This window comes from Pristis pectinata, chromosome 3 (assembly GCF_009764475.1).
Source record: "Pristis pectinata isolate sPriPec2 chromosome 3, sPriPec2.1.pri, whole genome shotgun sequence".
Taxonomy (NCBI): Eukaryota; Metazoa; Chordata; class Chondrichthyes; order Rhinopristiformes; family Pristidae; genus Pristis; species Pristis pectinata.
In genome coordinates, this window is record NC_067407.1 from 102763332 (window position 1) to 102782631 (window position 19300).

Here is a 19300-nt window from a genome sequence, read left to right on the forward strand (position 1 = left end):
GACATCACTGTTTTCTTCCCGGAAATCATTAGCTTCTATGACCTTCTCCACAGTAAATACAGACAAGGTGTATTCATTTAAGACCTTTCCCATCTTCTGTGGCTCCAAGCATAGATGACCAAACTGATCCTTGAGGGAACCTGTTCTCTCCCTTGTTACCCTTTGGTTCTTAAAACACTTAAAGAATCTCGTAGGATTCTCCTTTATCTTATCTGCCAAGGATATCTTATGTCCCCTCTTTGCCCTCCTATTTTCTTTCTTAAGTATGCTCCTACATCTCTTACACTCAAGGGATTTGCTTGATCCCAGCTGCCTTTACCTGACATATGCTGCCTTATTCTAGACCAGAGCCTCGATATCCCTCTTCACCCAGGGTTCCCTACTCCTACCAATCTTGCCCTTCATTCAGTCTTTGACTATCTGCCATCAGTTTTTTGTTGTCTGCCATTACCAATATTCTGCCATTCTGCGACTGGCTGCAAAAAGATTCATGACTGTTTTGAATTCACGTAATAACTGAATTCTTTCTGGGTAGGCTGGTAGTTTTCTGTTGGCTCTCCCTGTTTGTGTACTCAATTGTACAATACTGGAGTTCTTCACGTAGCACTGTATTGTTTCCTTTATGTATGAAACTGATCTCTGAAACCATTATGTTTGATAATGTTAACCAATATTTAGGGTATACTTTCCATAGAAGTTTTGCACAAAGTGGTGTGCGAAAGGTAAAATCTCATAGTTATTGTTCATGTTATACATAGACAACTTTTATTTGACTTGGCTGAAAGAATTGATTAACAATTGCTGCTGTCATTTAACCCACTCTATCAGGCAGCAAATGCCTTTTGGAGCATCATGTAATTAGGTTTGAAATATCAGTTTAATAAATGCTCAAAACATTATCACACACTTATTTTACCTCATTGCCAACATCTTGTCTACTGTTAAATGTCACATGGATTTGACAAAAAATGGTGAAAAAGAGCATTGTACCTCGGTATTACCAAGAAGAACAAAATACCCAAAACGTTGCCAATAAAAGCTTCTTTGCATTTGTGAATCAGAACTGAAATGAGTGCAAGACTTCAACTGGAAAGAAATGAATTATTTCCTTCGGATTGCAATGTGATGAATGTTACTCTTTGCCAAATTATTGTTAATTTTGAAAATTCTTGTATCTTCCATGCTCAGGAACATTGTATTTTTTTACATTTTTTTTCACTTGGAAAGGATTGACATTCAGCCATTTTACTACTGTCTAAATATTCATTAAAGCATTGCAATAATCGTACCTTTATTACCATCAAAAAAACATAATGTGCCTGAATTCGCGATAGCTTCTATGGTATTATAATGATACAGTAGCGTGGAAGTTCCAGAATTATGGCATGAGTGAAAGAAGTGGAGAGAAACAGAGTTAAATGTTTATCAGCCTCTGTAGTTTATTGCTTTTCAATGATTACTGGAATACTTAGTGTGCCATGTTTAACAGTAAAATGGAATTGAATGGTACAAAGAGGGACAATATTACCTGTTTCGTTCGAGCAGTGGGTCTTAAAGAGTGGCATTGAGTTCTTGGCCACACTTCTTCAGATTCATGTAATACATATGATGGCGTTTCTAATTGTTTTTCCAGCAAATTGTAGAGTAAATGCAGGGAACAAGGAGTACAATTGTCCAACTGATGGGATTGGCTACCAATTTCACCTTTGTGTCAATTCCTTCTTGTTTATCTCTTCTTGGGTGAGTTTTGTGTGTACAATGTAACTATTGAGTTTGCCTGAAGGTTTAAAAAAACATGTAGCACTAGGTATCATCAATATTATAAGAGCTCCTTGTTCCCACATTACCTAATAAAGGGAAATGCAGCAAAGATTCACCAACTGGTTCCAGGGATGACGGGTCTGTTATTTGATGAGGAATTGAGGAGTTGAGGCCTTTGTTCTTTAGAGTTTAGAAGAATGTGAGCTGACCTCATTGAAACAATATTCTTAGATGGTTGAGTGTCGGGGAGGACATTACTCCACAGTCTAAGGATCATGGCTTCAAAATTAGGAGTTGGATGATTAGGACTGAAATGAGGAGTTTTTTTTTTAAAACTCTGAGGATGGTGAATCTTTGGAATTCTCTACCCTGGAGAGTTGTGTAGGTTCCTTCATAGATTGCATTCAAAATTGAAATTGATACATTTCTGGAATCAAGGGATAATGCGGAACAGGGTAGGAGAATGAATTTAAGGTTGAAGATCAGCCATGATCTAATTGAATATTGCAGCAAGCTTGTGGGTCAAATGGAGCACCCCTGTTCCTATTTCTTATTTTTGGCAAAATATTTCCTTGATGACGGTCATTCTTGCCCCACTTCAGGAATGTGGCTCTCTTTTTCCCGTGTTTTCTATGTTCAGACCAAAGCTGTAATAAGGTCTCGGAAGTTGTATGGATATTTGCAGTGGTGGATTATGACTATTTGGCATAATGCCATTGTGATCTCTGGATTCTCGCAGTAATATATAACGTGCAATAAGAACATAAAGATATAAGAAGCAGGTGCAGGCTAATTGGCTCCTCATGTTTGCTCCACTGTTCAGTTAAGATCACAGCTGATCCAAACTTGGCTTCAAAGCCATTTTTCCTCTCTCCCCTTACCCCTTGATGCCCTTGTAGTTCAAATATCTGTAAATCTCGGCCATGATATATTCAAGAACTGTCTTCATAGCTCTCTAGCCTAGACAATTCAAAAGAGCCATGGCCCTCATAGAGAAGAAATACTTCCTCATCTTAAACGGGCAACCATTAATCTGAAATTGTGCTCCTTACTACTTGATATCCCCAGGAGTGGAAACATCCTCTCGGTATCCACCCTCCGATGTCAATTCTCCACAGAATCTTGTGTTTTGATAAGATCACCTTCTCGTTCTTCTACATTTCAATGAATATAGGTCCATCCTCTTAATATGTCAATCCTTTCATCCCAGGAATTAACCAGTGGGTGAGACATTTCAAAACTGTCTTTGTCATGGGTTAGGAAATAGATATCCATAGCACTATGTGCAGTGTAAGTCATTTCATTTTCTTCAGCTATTTTCCAGTCCTGCAGTGTGTGTGTGATTTTCGCTTTCCTTTATTTGAAGTTCTTTTCATTATTTTGGAACAATTAGTCCTCTTGAGAGGACAGATATGTCTTGGAATAAATTGAGTATGAAGTATTATACTTGTCAAACACAAAGCATTAAGTAATTTGTTTTTTTTTTTGGCAACTGCGTGGAGAAATACTAAATTGATTTATGCGCTGTCACCTATGAAATGGTATTTAAAGAACATGAACTGGCCATTTGCCCCAGTTGGTCTCTGAGTGTTTTTGATCCACATGTTGTCTTGTGCCCTTCTTTATCCAATCTTTAAACACATGCTTTATTTATCTATTTATTGATTTCTCTTCCACGTGTTAATCTAATTTCTTCAGAAAGGCACCTATAATATTCCCTCAAATGCTAATTGTGGTATCTTGCTGTTCGTTCCAAAGTTGCCAGTTGTGCTCTGGTTAAAGTAAATGTTTCTAACTTTATTTATTTTATGAATATCCATGATTTTCATAGCCTTTTTCTGGTCCAGCCCAAGTGGAAACCACCTTCCATGCTCTTAGATCTCTAGCATATGCCCCCCACCCCAACCCATATCTTGCTGCACTTTTTAGGAAAAAAAAACTCATTCAATTTTTCTTGATGAGCAGAACCTGATGCAATGTTTTGGAAGAGTTCAAGTTTATATGGCTTAGAAGTTGGGAGTCTGGATGGCAGATGACTATAAATCTAGGAGATAACTATGACGTGGATAAGGTGGCTCCGCTTCTGTGAATTAAAGTTAGGAGCATAGAGTCAGTGGTTAGGGAACAGCTTGTCATGATAGTGAAGTAAATAATTTGCATTTTGTAGCTTTTTATTTGAGGGCAGCTGCAACTCATCCATATGTTCTACATCCAATGTATCTGTGAGGAATATGAATTCTCCTCATTCTTGCTGCCCTGTAACCTCTGACTTGGTTGATAACATCATCATCAAAGCATTTTGATTTGCTCTGCAATGAGATACTGCCCTTGTCATTTTCTATTATCATCTGTTTAGCTATAATCAGAGAGTCTCCCACAGTTGTTTTTTTTACCCTCTTCTATACCTCTGGACTCTCCCGAGGATCCTCCTTAGCCTCCTGTTTTTTAATTAAATGGTGCCCTCGATGACATAATCTGATTTCATATGTAAACTCTCAACACCCTGCTCCACCAATTATCACCTTGGATATTGGGTGAGTTGCAGTTTCCCTCCAATAAAAAGCTACAAGATGCAAATGATTTACTTCACTATCATGACAAGTTGTTTCCTAACCATTGATTCCATGCTCCTAGCTTTAATTGACAGAAGCTGAGCTTAAAATAACCCTTTTTCAAATTCATAATTTCATCTAGCCTTGTTTGCCATGGAGCCACCTTATCCATGTCATAGTTATCTCCTAGATTTGACTATTCTCTGCCATCCAGACTCCCAACTTTAAAGCTATATAAACTTGAACTCTTCCAAAACATTGCATAAGGTCTCATTTACCTATTGGCGTAATGTTAACTGACCTACATTGTTTCTTGGTCTGGCGGTGGCCTGATTTTTAAAATGCTCCTCCTTGTGTTCAATTCCTTCATATCTCTCCTTTTACCTTCAGTCCTGATGTCTGAGATTTCTGCTTCTCCAATCCTGGCCTTCTGCATATCTCTGATTTTCATTTCATTGGCAGCTGGTTTCAATTTAATAGTCTCTACCTCAAGTCAGTTATTCTTGTGGGTTGCTGCTCCATTGTGCCATATCCAAAAATGATCTGACTCTTAAGTTTTTTGTATCACTTAAAATTTCCAACGTACCTGATACAGACTTTGTATATATCCATCTTTTTTTTGTTGTTTTTCAGATATATCCGACTATATGGGAGAAAGTTCAGCAAAGAAGATCATGTAATATTTGTTAAGTTGCTATACGAATTGGTTGTCATGCCGAAACTTGAGATCAGCATGATGCAAGGATTCACTCGATTGTTAATAAGTTTGCTCAAGTAAGTTCGGAGTAAATTCTTTTAAGATGTATTACCACAAACTGTGACTGACAATGAGTAATTTTAAACTTTAAACTTGTAATCTTCCTTTAAAACACCATACTTTAGATATTTTAAAGACTAATGTGGTCAATTTAGAGTCAGTTTTCTCTTATAAACTGATTTGTGTGTAGGGAAAACATAATGTTTGCGTTTGATGTAAAATTTGACAATGTGGTCAGTAGTGATGTGGTCATGGACTCGAGATGGATATGGGCAGCTTTGTTAAATAGGCAGGCAAAAAGCAGATGGAATTCAATTAAATCTATGAAATGGTGCACTTTGGAGCATTAAAGTGCAAAAAGATTACAGTATACTTTAAATTCCATGTTGTTATAAAGCATTAAATGATTGGAGAGGTCTTGGTGCCCATATACACAAATCCTTAAAGATGTTAAAACAAGTTGATCAGAGTTAAATAGGGATGTGGTTTGTAGAATATATATGAAAATCCATAAAATATTACTTCTAACATGGTGGTTATATCATTGGGCTGATAATTCGTAAGCCTGCCACGCAACTAAGGAATTTTAATTTGTTACATAATTTGGAATAAAACAACTATTATCAGAAATGGTGACTGTGAAACTACTTGTTGGGTACACTCAAGCCCTTGTCAGGAAAGGAAACCTGGCATTCTGACCTATGTGCAACTCCAGACCCAGAGCAATATGATTATTAACAATGAAATGGCCTGGCAAGCCACTGAGCTGTAGCAAACAAAATCAGAATGTAAGAATAAAAGAAAATGAACCACTTGGCTTTGACCTTGTCAACAGATTTGGACATTGCAAAGTCACATCCAGCTCAAAATCTCTCATGAAAATTTAGGGAAATGCAAATAGTGGGCACATGAAAATAGTCAAAGAACAGGTTGCTATAGTTGTACTTAGAGTAAACTTCCAGCATGTCCCATCACAGACCCATTAGAAGTGGTGGTACAGCTGTGTGCTGTTTAGAGAGAGTGGCCTGCAAATCCTCAACTTTGACTTCAGATTTTAGACTTGTATTTTCATGGCATTTGATCAAATATGGAAATGAAACCTGATTGCCCTGTTTTAGCTATTGTATTAGAAGTGCTCCATATCAAACACCAAAAGGAAGAAGCACACAGAGTAGCAAGGTCATAAAATATTCCTTGTGTGAGGGTCTTCAGTGTCCATCATCAAGACAGGCTTGATGGCACCACCGATGACTGAGCTGATTATGTACTGAAGAACATGGTTACTTAACTTGTTCTGTAGCTGGTAGTAAGCAAACTAATAAAATGGTTAAATCTACATTGTTGCAGATGCATCTTTCCATCATTACGTTGATAAAAGTGGCCATTACACGGTTCTTGAGGAGATAAAAGACCCATTTTCACAATGAAAGTATCCTCCATTCTATTTTATGTGGTACCATTATGCTGAATGGGATGGATTCAGAAAAGATTTAGCTTGATGAAGTCACCTAAAGGATAAGCATTGGAAGGAAAATGTGAAGTGATTGTACAACCATTGAATCAACTCAAATCTCGGTAGTTTTGCCTGATTTGGTTGTGAATGCTAAGGACTAAATGCTAAGGCTAAAAGAGCAAATAGAGGGAGACTACTTCAGGGATATCCTCATTCTGAACGATGGCAGAGCCTAGCACATGAATGCAAAATACAAGGCTGAAGGTTTTGCAGCCATCCTTGTCCAGAATGCTCAATCTTGACGACCTCCTCCCAAAGTCTGCAGCTTCATAGAAGCCAGTTTCAACAAAAGTAATTAATTCCACGGTATGTCATGAACCTATTGAGAGAACTGGGTACCACCAAGATTCTGGGATCTGACAAAATCATAGAGAAACAAAGGACTGCAGATGCTGGAATCTAGATGGCCTGGCCTACTGAGTTCCTCTAGCATCATAGTGTTTTTCATCCAGATTCTAGCATCTGCAGTCCTTTGTTTCTCTAGTATTACTGCTCCACTGCGAAGTCTCTTCAAGGATGCCCACTTTGAAGAAATTTTCTTCCTCTCTTCGACAGGAGTTTTGTGAGTCCCTCTCTGTGATCATCTACCTATCACCACCTTGTGCCCATCCTGCCTCTTCTCTTTTGTCCACCTATTACTTCTCTGCTTTCCCACCTATATATTGGGCTTCCCCTTTTCCTATCTTCAGTCCTGAAGAAGGGTGCTGATCCAAAACGTTGACTGCCTGCTTTTCTCCATGGACGCTGCCTGGCCTGCTGAGTTCCTCCAGCATCATCGTGTTTTTCATCTGACAAAATCGTGGTTATAGTGCTTAATATTTGTGCTTCTAAATTAGCTGAGTGTCTTAGTCAAGCTGTTCTAGTATGCCTACAACATGCATCTATCTGACAATACGGAAAACGATTTGTCCTCAGAAAGCAGGTCTCAAGATAATTTTCATTCAGTTTTAGAGGGCTCTTGGGTATGGATCAATTCCCTACCATGCCTAGTTCCTTGCATCTTATTGTACCACACTTTCCTTGTGTCCACTTGCATAAAGATAGCTTAACTCATAAGAGTTTGCTGATCCCACAAATCTAGGTGGCAATGTGGGATGTGAGGTTTCAGGGCATATGGACAGGCTAGTTCCTGATAGGTGAAATATGATCTGGAAAAATATGAGCCATTCCACTTTGCTAGAAAAAAATAGAAAAGCCGATTTTACTTAAGTGGTGAGAAGTTGAAAGTTGTTGGTGTTCAGCCAAATCTGGATGTTCTTGAAGATTAACTTGCAGGTTTAGCAAGGATTTAGGAAGGCAAGTAGTATGTTGGCTTATATTGCAAGAAGATTTGAGTTAAAGATTTAGAGAGGTTTTGCTTCAAGTGTATAAAGCCATGGTGATGCTGGATCTGGAACATTATGTACAGATCTGGTCTCCCTACCAAAGGAAAGAGACTTGCAGAAGAGGGAGTGTACTGAATGTTCACAATGTTGTTTACTGCGATGGTGCTTTTGTGAAATGAAGAGAAATTAAACAGACTCTGCTTTAAACTAGAGGTTAAAATAAGAGGTGATCTCATTGAAATATACAAAATTCTTAAGGTGATTGACAGGTTGGACTCAGTTGATGTTTCTGCTGAATGGGGTATCTGGAACAAAAGGGTCGCAGATTCAAGTACCGGGCAGGTCATTCAAGGCAGAGATGAGAAAAAAATTTTCTCTAGTGTGCCAAATCTTCAGAATGCACTTTGAGGGGTTGAGGAAGCTCAATTACTGAGTATATTCAAGTCAGAGATCAATAAGTTTTTAGAAATTAAGGAAATTGAAGGATATTGGGTTAGTACAGGAAAATGGTGCCCAGGTGAAAGATCACCATGATCTTGAAGCCAAATCCGTTTCCACATTATCACTTCCAAAAATAAGGTTTGGCAAATAAATTGGTGGTAGTAAAGCAGACAATGCCTGAAATTCCCAAAAGAACTTGTGAAATTATTTTCAAGTGGATGACTTTCATCAGAACTGAGAAAAGTTTGAGATAAAACAAATATTAAAATAGAGAGCAAGAAAGATAGGTGTTTGAGTAAAAGGGAACAAGAGAAAGTAGAGGATATAAGATATTTAATGATAAGAAGTGATGGAAATGTGTGGAAAAACAGCATTAACAACATTCATGAACAATGAAAATTGGTTATGGGAGAGGTATAAATATTTGAAATTACCAATTGAAAAGAGAGGTAAAAATAGTTTAATGCTAGAAATTTGAGATGCAAAGGCCAGAATTGCTGAAGGCTGTTCAGAAGAATGTTGTGTTTAAATGGAAGATGAAGTGGTGTTCCTGGTGCTGTCATTGGGCTTAGTTTTATTAGTGCAGGAGGATCCAGAAAATAGGTACAGATTATCTTTTCCATCATAACTAATACTACTAATCAACCAATAATATATAAAAACAAATGTATAATTAGGGTTCAGGTGATTATTGAACTTTTAAGTTTGCAATGTAGATTACAATGCAGTTTTAACCCCTTAGAAAAATGAGTTTTTTTCCCTGAATGTATTTTATTGTGTTTCACTTAAATGTCATAAATTTTTTGGATTTTTTTAAAATTACTACCAGGAAGAAAGAACTCTTATCAAGGGAGGATTTACAGTTGCCATGGAGACCGTTGTATGAAACAGTAGAAAGAATTTTGTACTCCAAGACAGAGCACCTTGGATTAAATTGGTTTCCAAAGTAAGTCCATTCCTTTTGTCTGTATGAAATATTGCTGAATTAGAATTCTGGGTCATTTTCATGCCTTATTCCATAATATTTGTCATTTAGCTTTTAACTGGCAACATCAATTTGTTGCCTTTCCAAGGTTCTGGATTGGCTCTCATGTTGATCTGTTTCAGTGGTTCTCATTCAGGTGAATGCAGTCACTTGAAGAAATGCATTTTTTCTCCTGTTATTGGAGTATCTGAACATAGCAAAAATGGCAGCATTTGAGGCATTAATCAAATGTTCAGACCTGAACATGTATGTCATCTGTCAATACTGAACAGTATACAATTTATTTTTACAATAGGTAAGATTTTCCTCACTAATGAAAGATAGAGATTTGGGGGGGGGGGGGGGGGGGGGGGGGGGGGCACGCAGAAGACACAAACCTGTGTTCACAGCAGATACCATTCCATTTTCATTTATTTAAGCTTGTTCCCTTCAAAGGGATGAGTTTCATTTTGAAGTGACTGCACAGTGCTCTGTATTTGATTCTGTTGCTCTGTCACTTTATTATTCTTGCACATTGGGAGAAATGTCTTCTCCTTTATTTAACGATGCCCAAAATCTAATTTTATAAAACTTGCTTGAACCTAATAACAAAATAGACAAATGATCCATGGAGTAAGTATAAATATGGTATGATAATGAGATGGGTAATGTGTACCAAATTGCTCAAAATAACCATTACTTTTAATGTGCTGCAGGCAGGATCTTTGCAATTGGCCAGTGGAAATGGTAAAGGTCATGGCCTTTGACCTTTGTAATCAGCTGCTTATGATCATTGTGACTGATAATTGATGCAGTATGTAAGATGTACTGAGATCATAATTATGCTATTGATATGGAAAGAGATATGGGGGGAAGGTCATGAACTTTAACCTTCTTGTTAAATGTTGAAGTAATTGAATTTTAATTGTAACGTCATATTTACTATTACTTTGATCATTTTTCTTGATCCGTTTCATTTGGCAAGTAATCTTCAAGAAACTTTGATCCTGCATTTAAAAAAATAATCAGCTTAATTTTTCACTTGATAACTGCAATTTTGTCTCATCACTTGTATCTGTTGACATGCAGTGCGATGTATTCTCAATGGTGTTGTGAGAGCATTGTTTTTAAATTCATTTCAAATGTACTTCCAAATGTACATAAACTGGGGATGAGTAGTAACTTGTTATCTGAGCGCCACATAAATTTCAAAGGCTGCTTTGGGCTCTTGTTGAGCATTACTTTTTTTTTTACTGTTTATTCACCAGTATTGCTAATACCTTTTTGATTTCTGTGCCCTGTTTGACATATTTCTCTTTATTATTCAGTTCGTTCCGACAAGGCTTGTCTTCCTCTAAATCGTGTGTGCTTAGTGTTTTGCATAGGTGGTAAGAATGTTTATACATTTGCCCGATCAATAATGCATGTCTTTTTTAAAAATGTGGAGCTCATCACACAGATGTAATGTTTTTACTAAAAATGCATCTTTTTCCTGTTCATTATTTTATTAAAAATAGAATGATAATATTTCACCACTATTGAGAATGTCGCACTGCAATGAAGTTTCCCTTTGAGACTGTTTGGGGTTATTTGTGTAAATGTTTTAAATGCATCCCTAATAATACAGTGGAGTATTGCTGATAAGTTTAAACAAAATGTTAAAATATTGACTTATAAACAGCAGAAATAAAGTACAATATTTTCTCGCATATAATTCTAATCATGATTTTATTCATGAGTTCATTTTTTCATTTTGATTGGATCGTATGCAACAACTCATTCAAAATTACATCGGCATTATTCAGAGATGAATAAGTGAATTATAATACAATGGTCTTTGGAAATGTTTTAGTTTGAAATGTAGGGAGCAGTTTGAGTTTGAGTTTGCCCACATTTGTGATTGCTAACTGTTTGAGATTTGAAAATCTACTTTATCAAGTCTAGCAATTTTTTGTTTCGATTATGATATTTGATTTCTGAAAATTAGCTTAGATAAAACTAAGTGGGGGAATGCGATTGCTTTTTAAAAAAAAACAGAATATAAAGAAACACAAATATAATTTCCAAGTTGCTATCAGTTTAAATCCGAATCTATTTACTTCATCTTTCTTTACATCAAAAATGTACTTTACCCTTAAGGTCTATTTATAAAGTTGATGTGTGGTATTAATCTTCTTGATTGGCTTTGTGTGGACATTGTGGATTCAGCTATGCATGTGCATAGGCAATGCCTGAGAGTCTTCATATGCACCATATTTCTTGATTACTTCCACTGTTTATAATGTTTCTGATGACATTTAGTAAAATTAGCTCTCTTTTCTTTAGTTCCATAGAAAATGTGCTGAAGACGTTGGTGAAATGTTGTCGACCGTAAGTACTGACAGCATTTTGTAAGATATCTTGAGGGTGTTCAAGTGTCCATTGTTTTAGGATTTCTTCTATCCCATGAAGCTTTTCCTCATAGTGTAGCAAATAGCAGTGAGATCATGTTTACAATATATACTACATAGCACTTAAAAGTTTAACTTTCCATAAAGCTGACCAGATGGCTTTTGCCTAATTTATAAGACGGTTATCGAAAAGTTGAAACACAAAGTAATTGGTAGAAATTACAAAGAAATTGGTAGAAATTAGCAATAATTGGTAGAAATGTGAGGTTTATATAAAGATCCACTAGGTGGAAACAGAAATCGATAAATTCCATTATCTTGATAGTCAATTACAAAGCTTGATTTAGTTGGTTCATTATCACATTGCATTTAAAAAAAATACATTCTTCACTGACTTTGAGTTTCCATCATTGTCTATTATGGCCATTTAGCAGTTGGGGATGGAGTTGTTTAGGAATTCAGCTCCATTTGATGATGAGACTGGGACTATCACCATCTGATAGCCTGGTGTGTGGGGCACAGAGAATTTAATCAGACCTTGCTTTCTTAAAGTACACGAGTATGTTTGTTGACTGTTTGTCTTTTGGAAGGTGTTAATAACAAATTAGCTGTTAAAATTTAGCTGCTTAAATCTTTACTTTTGAAGTTATTCTAACTGGTTTACCAATGAAGTTATATCAGTTCAACATCAGTGTGTTCAGGGGAGCTGCAATAATTGGTTTTCAAATTTAGAGTTACTAAGAACTTACATAGTCATAATTTAAAAAATCAGTCTTTGAGAAGACAAGGCCTAAACTCAACTATTTTAGGCCACTGCCATATTATGTGAGCTATATATTTGTCTAAGGTTTGGTGAAGTTCACGTAAGAGATATTAGTTTAAAAAAAAATATGAGCACATGCAATTGGATGTGACTTTGTGGCATAGGTTGTAATTAGTTAGAAAGTTAAGATGCAGCACAAGGTTCTGATTCTCATAATGGGATGTGACCAGTTATTTGTTCATGATCTGAATTTAAAAAAATGTCATTAAGTTAGAAGGCACACTGTGTAAATGTAGCAGTAAGTCTCTTGGGATAAAGATAGATCAACTTAGTGGAGGAGAGATCCTCTGGCAGGTGGAGTTAATTGTGGCAATGTCTAGGTCAGAGAGAAACAGATTGGAATATTGTCTTAATGATCAACTAGTATCCATAGAGGAGCAAAGAGATTTGGATGCAGGCATATATGCCATTAAAAGCTGGTGAGGTGATTTAAGAAGTAATCAGGAAGGCAAGAGGAATCTTGGCCTTTCAAGTGGATTGGAATTCCAAATGGTTGTTGCTGTGCTTGATTTGTACAGTGCCTTGGTCAGATACCATTCAAAATACTGCATTCTGGGAGAGGCAGTGAACCTCGGGGGAAATATACATCAGCTTTGGAGAGGGCACACCAGAAATTCATTGGAAAGTTACCATGAATTAAAGGCATGAATTATGAGGAGAGATTACGTTAAGGTGGTTTGTATTTTTTAAATTTTGATGAGTGAACTAGTTGGATTATTAATACGATGAAACAAATTCATAGCTACGTTGCTGAGAATTTCTTTTGATGGGCGAATCCGAGCAAGGGATCATGATCTTATAGTTATCACATTCACGGATGCAATGTAACAAAGTACTTGGGGGGAGGTGGGAAAGGTTTACTCTGAAGTATTATACCGTAGGACACTGTATCTGGTAATCTGCCCAAGAACAGTGGAATTAATGTGACTAGTGGTTTTATTACTCTGGTTACTATCCAGTTTTCTTCTTGAAGGGGAAGCTGAGAAGTACAGGCAACTTTCACTTTACAGTTGGGAAGGGGACTGCATTCCTCAAATGGTCTGCATTGCAATTTACTGTAACACGAAGCCATGCCATCTGTGCATGCTTCAAGAAATGCAAGTTTTAAAAAATGGTTTATTTATTTACTTTATTTCACCTAAATTTTGTAAGAGCAAATTTTTATTCCCTATCACAGACTTTTTTAGTATTGATTTATGAATTCTGTAAAAGCAAATATCCATTATCCAAACTGCCTTAATGTGGGGGGCACCTGTACTTGAATCCATTTGTGTCAGTGTCAGTATCATTACTAGTGTCATTCCATTTGAGACATGAGTTTATTGTTTGAATTTGTATCCCAATATTGATGGTTCGTGGCTTCTGGCTTCAGATTTGCGTGCGTATGCTTTAGGGAATATGGTTTGTGTATGACTTTATTTTTAAATCTGGTAATCATCACAACTAAAATGTGTTTGAATTCTTTTGATAGAATAGAAATCCCTGATGTTGTAAAGGTGACTTGAGTTTTCAATTTGGTAAACTGATCCTTGTCCAAAAGTAGTTTGAAGCTTGTGGTGAAAGATATTGGGGGAAAAATTAAGCATTTTTTAAGTTAACCAAATGTACAGTATATTTGTATGCATGCTTTTAAAAATTGCATGGAGCTATTTGTTGGAACACACAGTACTATTTTGAGTGCACAAAAATGATTTCTTGTGCTAGGTATTTTCCAGATGAAGCTACAGCTGAGATGTTGGATGAATGGCGGCCATTGATGTGTCCTTTTGATGTCACCATGCAGAAGGCAATCAGCTATTTTGAAATGTTTCTTCCTACTTCCCTTCCACCTCATTTGCATCATAAAGGATTCAGGTCAGTTTCCAGCTGATTCTTTACCCTCGTTTACTCCAATTTCTTTGCCTTTAGCTTTGGTGTACATCATTGCGACATTCTGAAAAAGCTTCTGTATTAATGCTACCAAAGTGACTGAAGGTGATTAGTCTATTGTAATTCTTTCTTACTGGTTATCTTGCTTCTGTTGGGAAAAGTCCAGCTTTTATTGTCTGGCCATTCTTGACCAAGACTGAGAACCTTGCAAAATAAAATAAAGCAGCCAATAGAGATTTAAGAGAAAAAAAACTACATTTGATAAATCTATTAGGAATCCTTTGAAGATGCATGATATTGGAAATACAGTCATTATAATGCATGTTGACTTTGTGAAGACTGGTAGAATGAATGAAGATGCATAGGAAGGGCAGAAATTTAATTTTAAAAGATGTGGGGAGAAAGTATAGAACAAAAGGATAGTTTACTCAGGTTTGGTACGAATTGTGATATGCTGAGGCTTTTTCTCTTAGGTCTCCTTGTAATTGCAAAAATACTTGGATTATAGACCTCATGGAAGTGCTGTACATATTTGCAGACAGTATTAAAATAGAGGATAAAGTAAATAATATGAAAGACCAAAGGAAATTGTAAGGATGTAATGATGGTAAAATGGGTGAAAAAATGCTGCTGCTTTGTTGTGAGATGTTCGTTAATAAAAATCTTTTGGTGAGGGTTGGATGACATGAAAGACTATAGCCAAATTATTTGGGACTTCAGGTTTACAAGATATTATAAGTAGCAGTTTAACTAAGGACTGTGAAGAATCTATTAGATTGCAGGAGTATCTTGGCAAGCGGTACAGAATGTAAATGTCAAGGAGTAAAGATGAATCCATATAAATCATTATTAAGATTGTAGTTTGGACACGGCTGTTTTGAAGCATTTACTGTAGAGAGATGTTAAAGCAGCAGATTCATTTTTATGCTTGGGGTAAACAAGTGAAAATACGAAGAAGGACTTGGGAAAAATTATGATCATTTTCATAGAGCAAGGAGTATTACGGTGTCATTTGCTGGAAGATGAAAACAAGACGATGCCGATCATTGTAGGATCTAGAGGACGGGACATAAGTGAGGCATCAAGTATTAGCTATTTACTTTGGAGGACATGAGGAAATGTTGGTATATGTGGTGTAAATTAATAGAGTTTGTTGATGAAGCAGAGCAGTTTAAGGGGAGTAAAGCAGAATAGAAGAGAAAGAGAGAGTAAAGCAGCTGCATGGATGTAGCAGAGCCAGCTGAGAGATTATATTACCTGACATGGTGTGAAAGATAAATGATTATTAATCTATTAGAAATGTTTTGTGAACATTTGTCAATTATTTTCAATGTGAATTGCTATTTTCACATTTATAAACATGAAAACGTTTTCCACTCGTACCCTCTCTTGGGGAGCCACTACAATGCCATAGTTGAGCAGTAGTTTTACCTCAGTTCCACAGATGTGGGTTCGATTCTGACCTTTAATATTCTCTGTGGGGAGTTTTTACGTTCTTCTCTTAACTGCATGGGTTTTTGGTTGCTTCAGTTTCTCCCAACTTTCTGAAACAAGCTGGTTAGTTAATTGTAGGTAGGTGCCAAAAGACCAATAGAGGAGTTGATGGGCTCAGTGGGATTGCTCTGTTAAAAGCTGGCAACGGATGAATGGCCTCCTCCTCCTGTGTTTTAATAAGTAAGTCATCACTGATGGGAAGATGAAATTGCAGCATGATAATTTTCCATTACAAATTTGAAAATAAATGTCTGGAATGAAAATATAATATCATCTTCATGATAATATCATTTTCAACTCAATTACTTCTTCTGTGCACCTCGGTCCAATTATTCCCAATTCTCTCGCCTTTCCTAATCTGAAGACTGCTTTATCTGAACTCCTCATATTCAGCACTACAGTTAAATTAGTTATTGATTATCACATTCTTAATACATTTTCTAAAACAGCTTTTTTTTGCTTATTAATAGTTTTCTTTCATTAATGTATTTACCATTATGTTTGTTTAATTTCCTGCAGGCTTTGGTTTGATGAATTTATGGGCCTCTATGTTACAGTTCAGAATCTCCCACAGTGGGAAGGGGTAAGTTAGTCATTCCAATTTACTCATTCTATGATAATTCCTTGGTAACATCACCTAGAATCTATGGTCAGTTTTCACAGGTAGACTGACAATACCTGCCTTAAACTCTCCACTACCCCTCAACCCTTTCATTGTCTTTTGGCAACATCTTGCTCAAAGAATATTGGTTTGAGCTACATGTTCTTCTAAACAAATGTTTCAACCTGCATCATAACTTCCATAAGTCTGTATGGTTTGTCCCTGATTTTTCTACGTCTGTTAAAGTTGGAAAATACACAAAAGTCAGTTGATATGGTGACCGTACCTCCACAGTATTATAATGAATGGCACCAAAAGCACCAAAGACTGATGATAAAGAACAATTACTAAAAGTAAAGGGAGAGAGAGGAAACTAGTTCTGATGTTCATAGGAATGAATATATGTACATGTGTATGTCGGACTTCTGAATTTAATAATATTATGGGAGCTTGTTCACATGTAGGGGTGTCTTTAAGTTGGGTGTTCATAAGCTGGGAAGAGCCTGTAATTGGTTTTGTCCTTATTGCAGTTGGAGCCCCATTGTTGACAATTTAGGTACTATTGAATCCCAAAGCAAGTTTCTATCTTTCTATTCTCCATTATAAGGAATGCATGCTTTCACCTCTGGGACTTCATTCATTTTCTTCCTATTTGTTACTGAAACTCTGTCCAGGCCTTTGTCACCTTTCTGAGACAATTTTGGTGCTCTCTTGGATAAATTCCTACTTCCCACTCACCATAATCTTTAGCTTATCTAAAAATTTTCTGCCTGTATCATAACCTCTTCAAGGTGCGCACACTCTTTCCTGATGTACATTGGCCTCTGGTCCTTGAAAGCTGCAGAATTTAAAATTCTCAGTTTTATTCATATCACTCATAGCATCATCCTCCCTATAATTGCAGCATTCTGTAGACCAGTAACATCCAAGAATTCTGCATTCTTCCAGTTTTTGTCTTTCTAGTACCTTTTCTCTTGCCCACGTTAGAATTGCATGTGCCCCATACTCTGAATCCATGTGCTAAGCCTCATTCATCTCTCTCTTTTATAGCTCAATGAAAGCCCAGTTCTTAACATAATTTTTGTTCACCCCTCCTAATGTTTTCTCCTTGGGCTTGGTGTCCATTATTTTGTATGTAGCCAAGGGCTATCCTTCTATGTTGATGATGTAATGATATAAAAATAAAATGGTGCTTTTTGTTTTTGCTCAGGTATTTCACTTTAGGAGAGATTCAGATTAGCAATGCATTTTAATGTATGAAACCTTCAGGTGAACAATGTTCATGTGAAAAATTAACATCTTGACCAATGATAGGTTAATAGCTTAATAAATGTGATTAAAAGTACAATTGGGTTTTGAAGTACAATAGATTTTGTAATTTTCAGTAAATTCCTAGCAATCCAGCAATTCTGAAATGTCTGAATTGAATTTGCTTGTCATAAGTTAATGCATTAGAACTTAAACAAATTGTTTCTGCTGTTGACAGAATTTGGTAAACCTGTTTGCTCGTTTGGCAACAGAAAACATTGGATATATTGATTGGGATGAATACATTCCAAAGGTAACTTGCATTCTTATTTTCAAATATAGTAAGAACTGTTTGTGGTTTTCCAGTTTTAAGTCATTGCCTTGGGTGGTACAGGCGATAGCACTTGACCTTGATTTAAAAACTGCATACGTACTTTCAGCAGTAAAGTCTTAAGGATTTTTCTGTGGCTTACTCCTGGGCATCATTTTATGCAGTTGTAACAGTGATGTTATAAGGGATGGTCCTAGTAACCGTACCTGCAAATTCAAGAGAAAATGTAGTGAAAGCTAAGTCAAACTGCCAATTATAACTTTTAAAGGCAAGCTATGCTTAAGATTTTAAAAACTTAGGAAAGGGAATTGGGTAGGTTTTTGAGGCAAAATAATTTTCAGGGCTTGAGGAAGGAGAAGGGTGATGGGATTAACTTGGTGGTTCTACCAAGAACTGATAAAGACAATGAGAAAAATGGCCTTTATCCTCAGTCCACCAATCACCTACTTACCCCGGTGTCACCACTCCCCTCCTTTCCTCTTTTATACTGGCTATCTTCCCTCTCCACCCTGTCCTGATGCAGGGTCTTGACCCAAAACATCAACGATTCCATTCCCCGCTCCCCCCCCCACCCCCGATGCTGCTTGACTTGCAGGTTCCTCTAGTAGATTGTTCATCAAATTGTAGGTGTGGGAATCATTTGGGGAAAACTTGTATAAGTTAATGGAATTTGCAAGAGTTTTAAATTACTTCTAAATAAGTAAGTTATTGGAAAAATTTTACTTTTTAAAAACAGTTTAAAATCTGTTGTCTGAACCTTTTGTAGTCATTCTCTTCTATGAAAATCTGGTATGGGAAAGCATTCCTCAAGCTTCCTCAAACCTTGTGCAAAATCTTTGTAAAGGCTGAATGTCTGTGCTGCCATGTTGATCATCCTCATTTATCTTTGTATTGATGTATAGCCTATAGAGTTGCAATGAATTGTCAGCATTTCTGGGACTTTCAGGTTAAATCATCCCTGCATGCAAGTCCCATAGTTGCTGTCTGTTTCATGCAGTAATTATGGTAAACACTGGTCATAGCCTTGTTGTTACCGCTGCATAATTCAGGCCATTGAAGTGGTGGTTGCTTCAAAACGTCATAATATCAATCGTGATTTTTGTTTTCTTGTTTAGCAGTTATCCAAAATAACTGGAAAAGGTGTTGTTACTTTTTTTTTAGTTTATAACAGTTGTTTCTTTAGAATTTTTTTGTCTCCTAACTAAAATGAATTAAGATGGAAATTATGGTT

At 36.5% G+C, this 19300-nt stretch overlaps 1 protein-coding gene across 2 annotated transcripts in view; it reads left to right on the top strand.

Moving 5' to 3' along the window:
- LOC127568766 (proteasome activator complex subunit 4-like) overlaps positions 1 to 19300 on the top strand; it is a 114326-nt gene that overhangs the window by 8339 nt on the left and 86687 nt on the right. Inside the window, exons 2-8 of one of the 2 annotated variants that reach the window (XM_052012901.1) lie at positions 4947 to 5087; positions 9179 to 9295; positions 10642 to 10701; positions 11639 to 11683; positions 14231 to 14380; positions 16409 to 16472; positions 17977 to 18051. In XM_052012901.1, the coding sequence (XP_051868861.1) occupies positions 4947 to 5087; positions 9179 to 9295; positions 10642 to 10701; positions 11639 to 11683; positions 14231 to 14380; positions 16409 to 16472; positions 17977 to 18051 (652 nt within the window). The remainder of the gene's footprint in view (positions 1 to 4946; positions 5088 to 9178; positions 9296 to 10641; positions 10702 to 11638; positions 11684 to 14230; positions 14381 to 16408; positions 16473 to 17976; positions 18052 to 19300) is intronic. The other variant, XM_052012902.1, reaches the window with a different exon arrangement.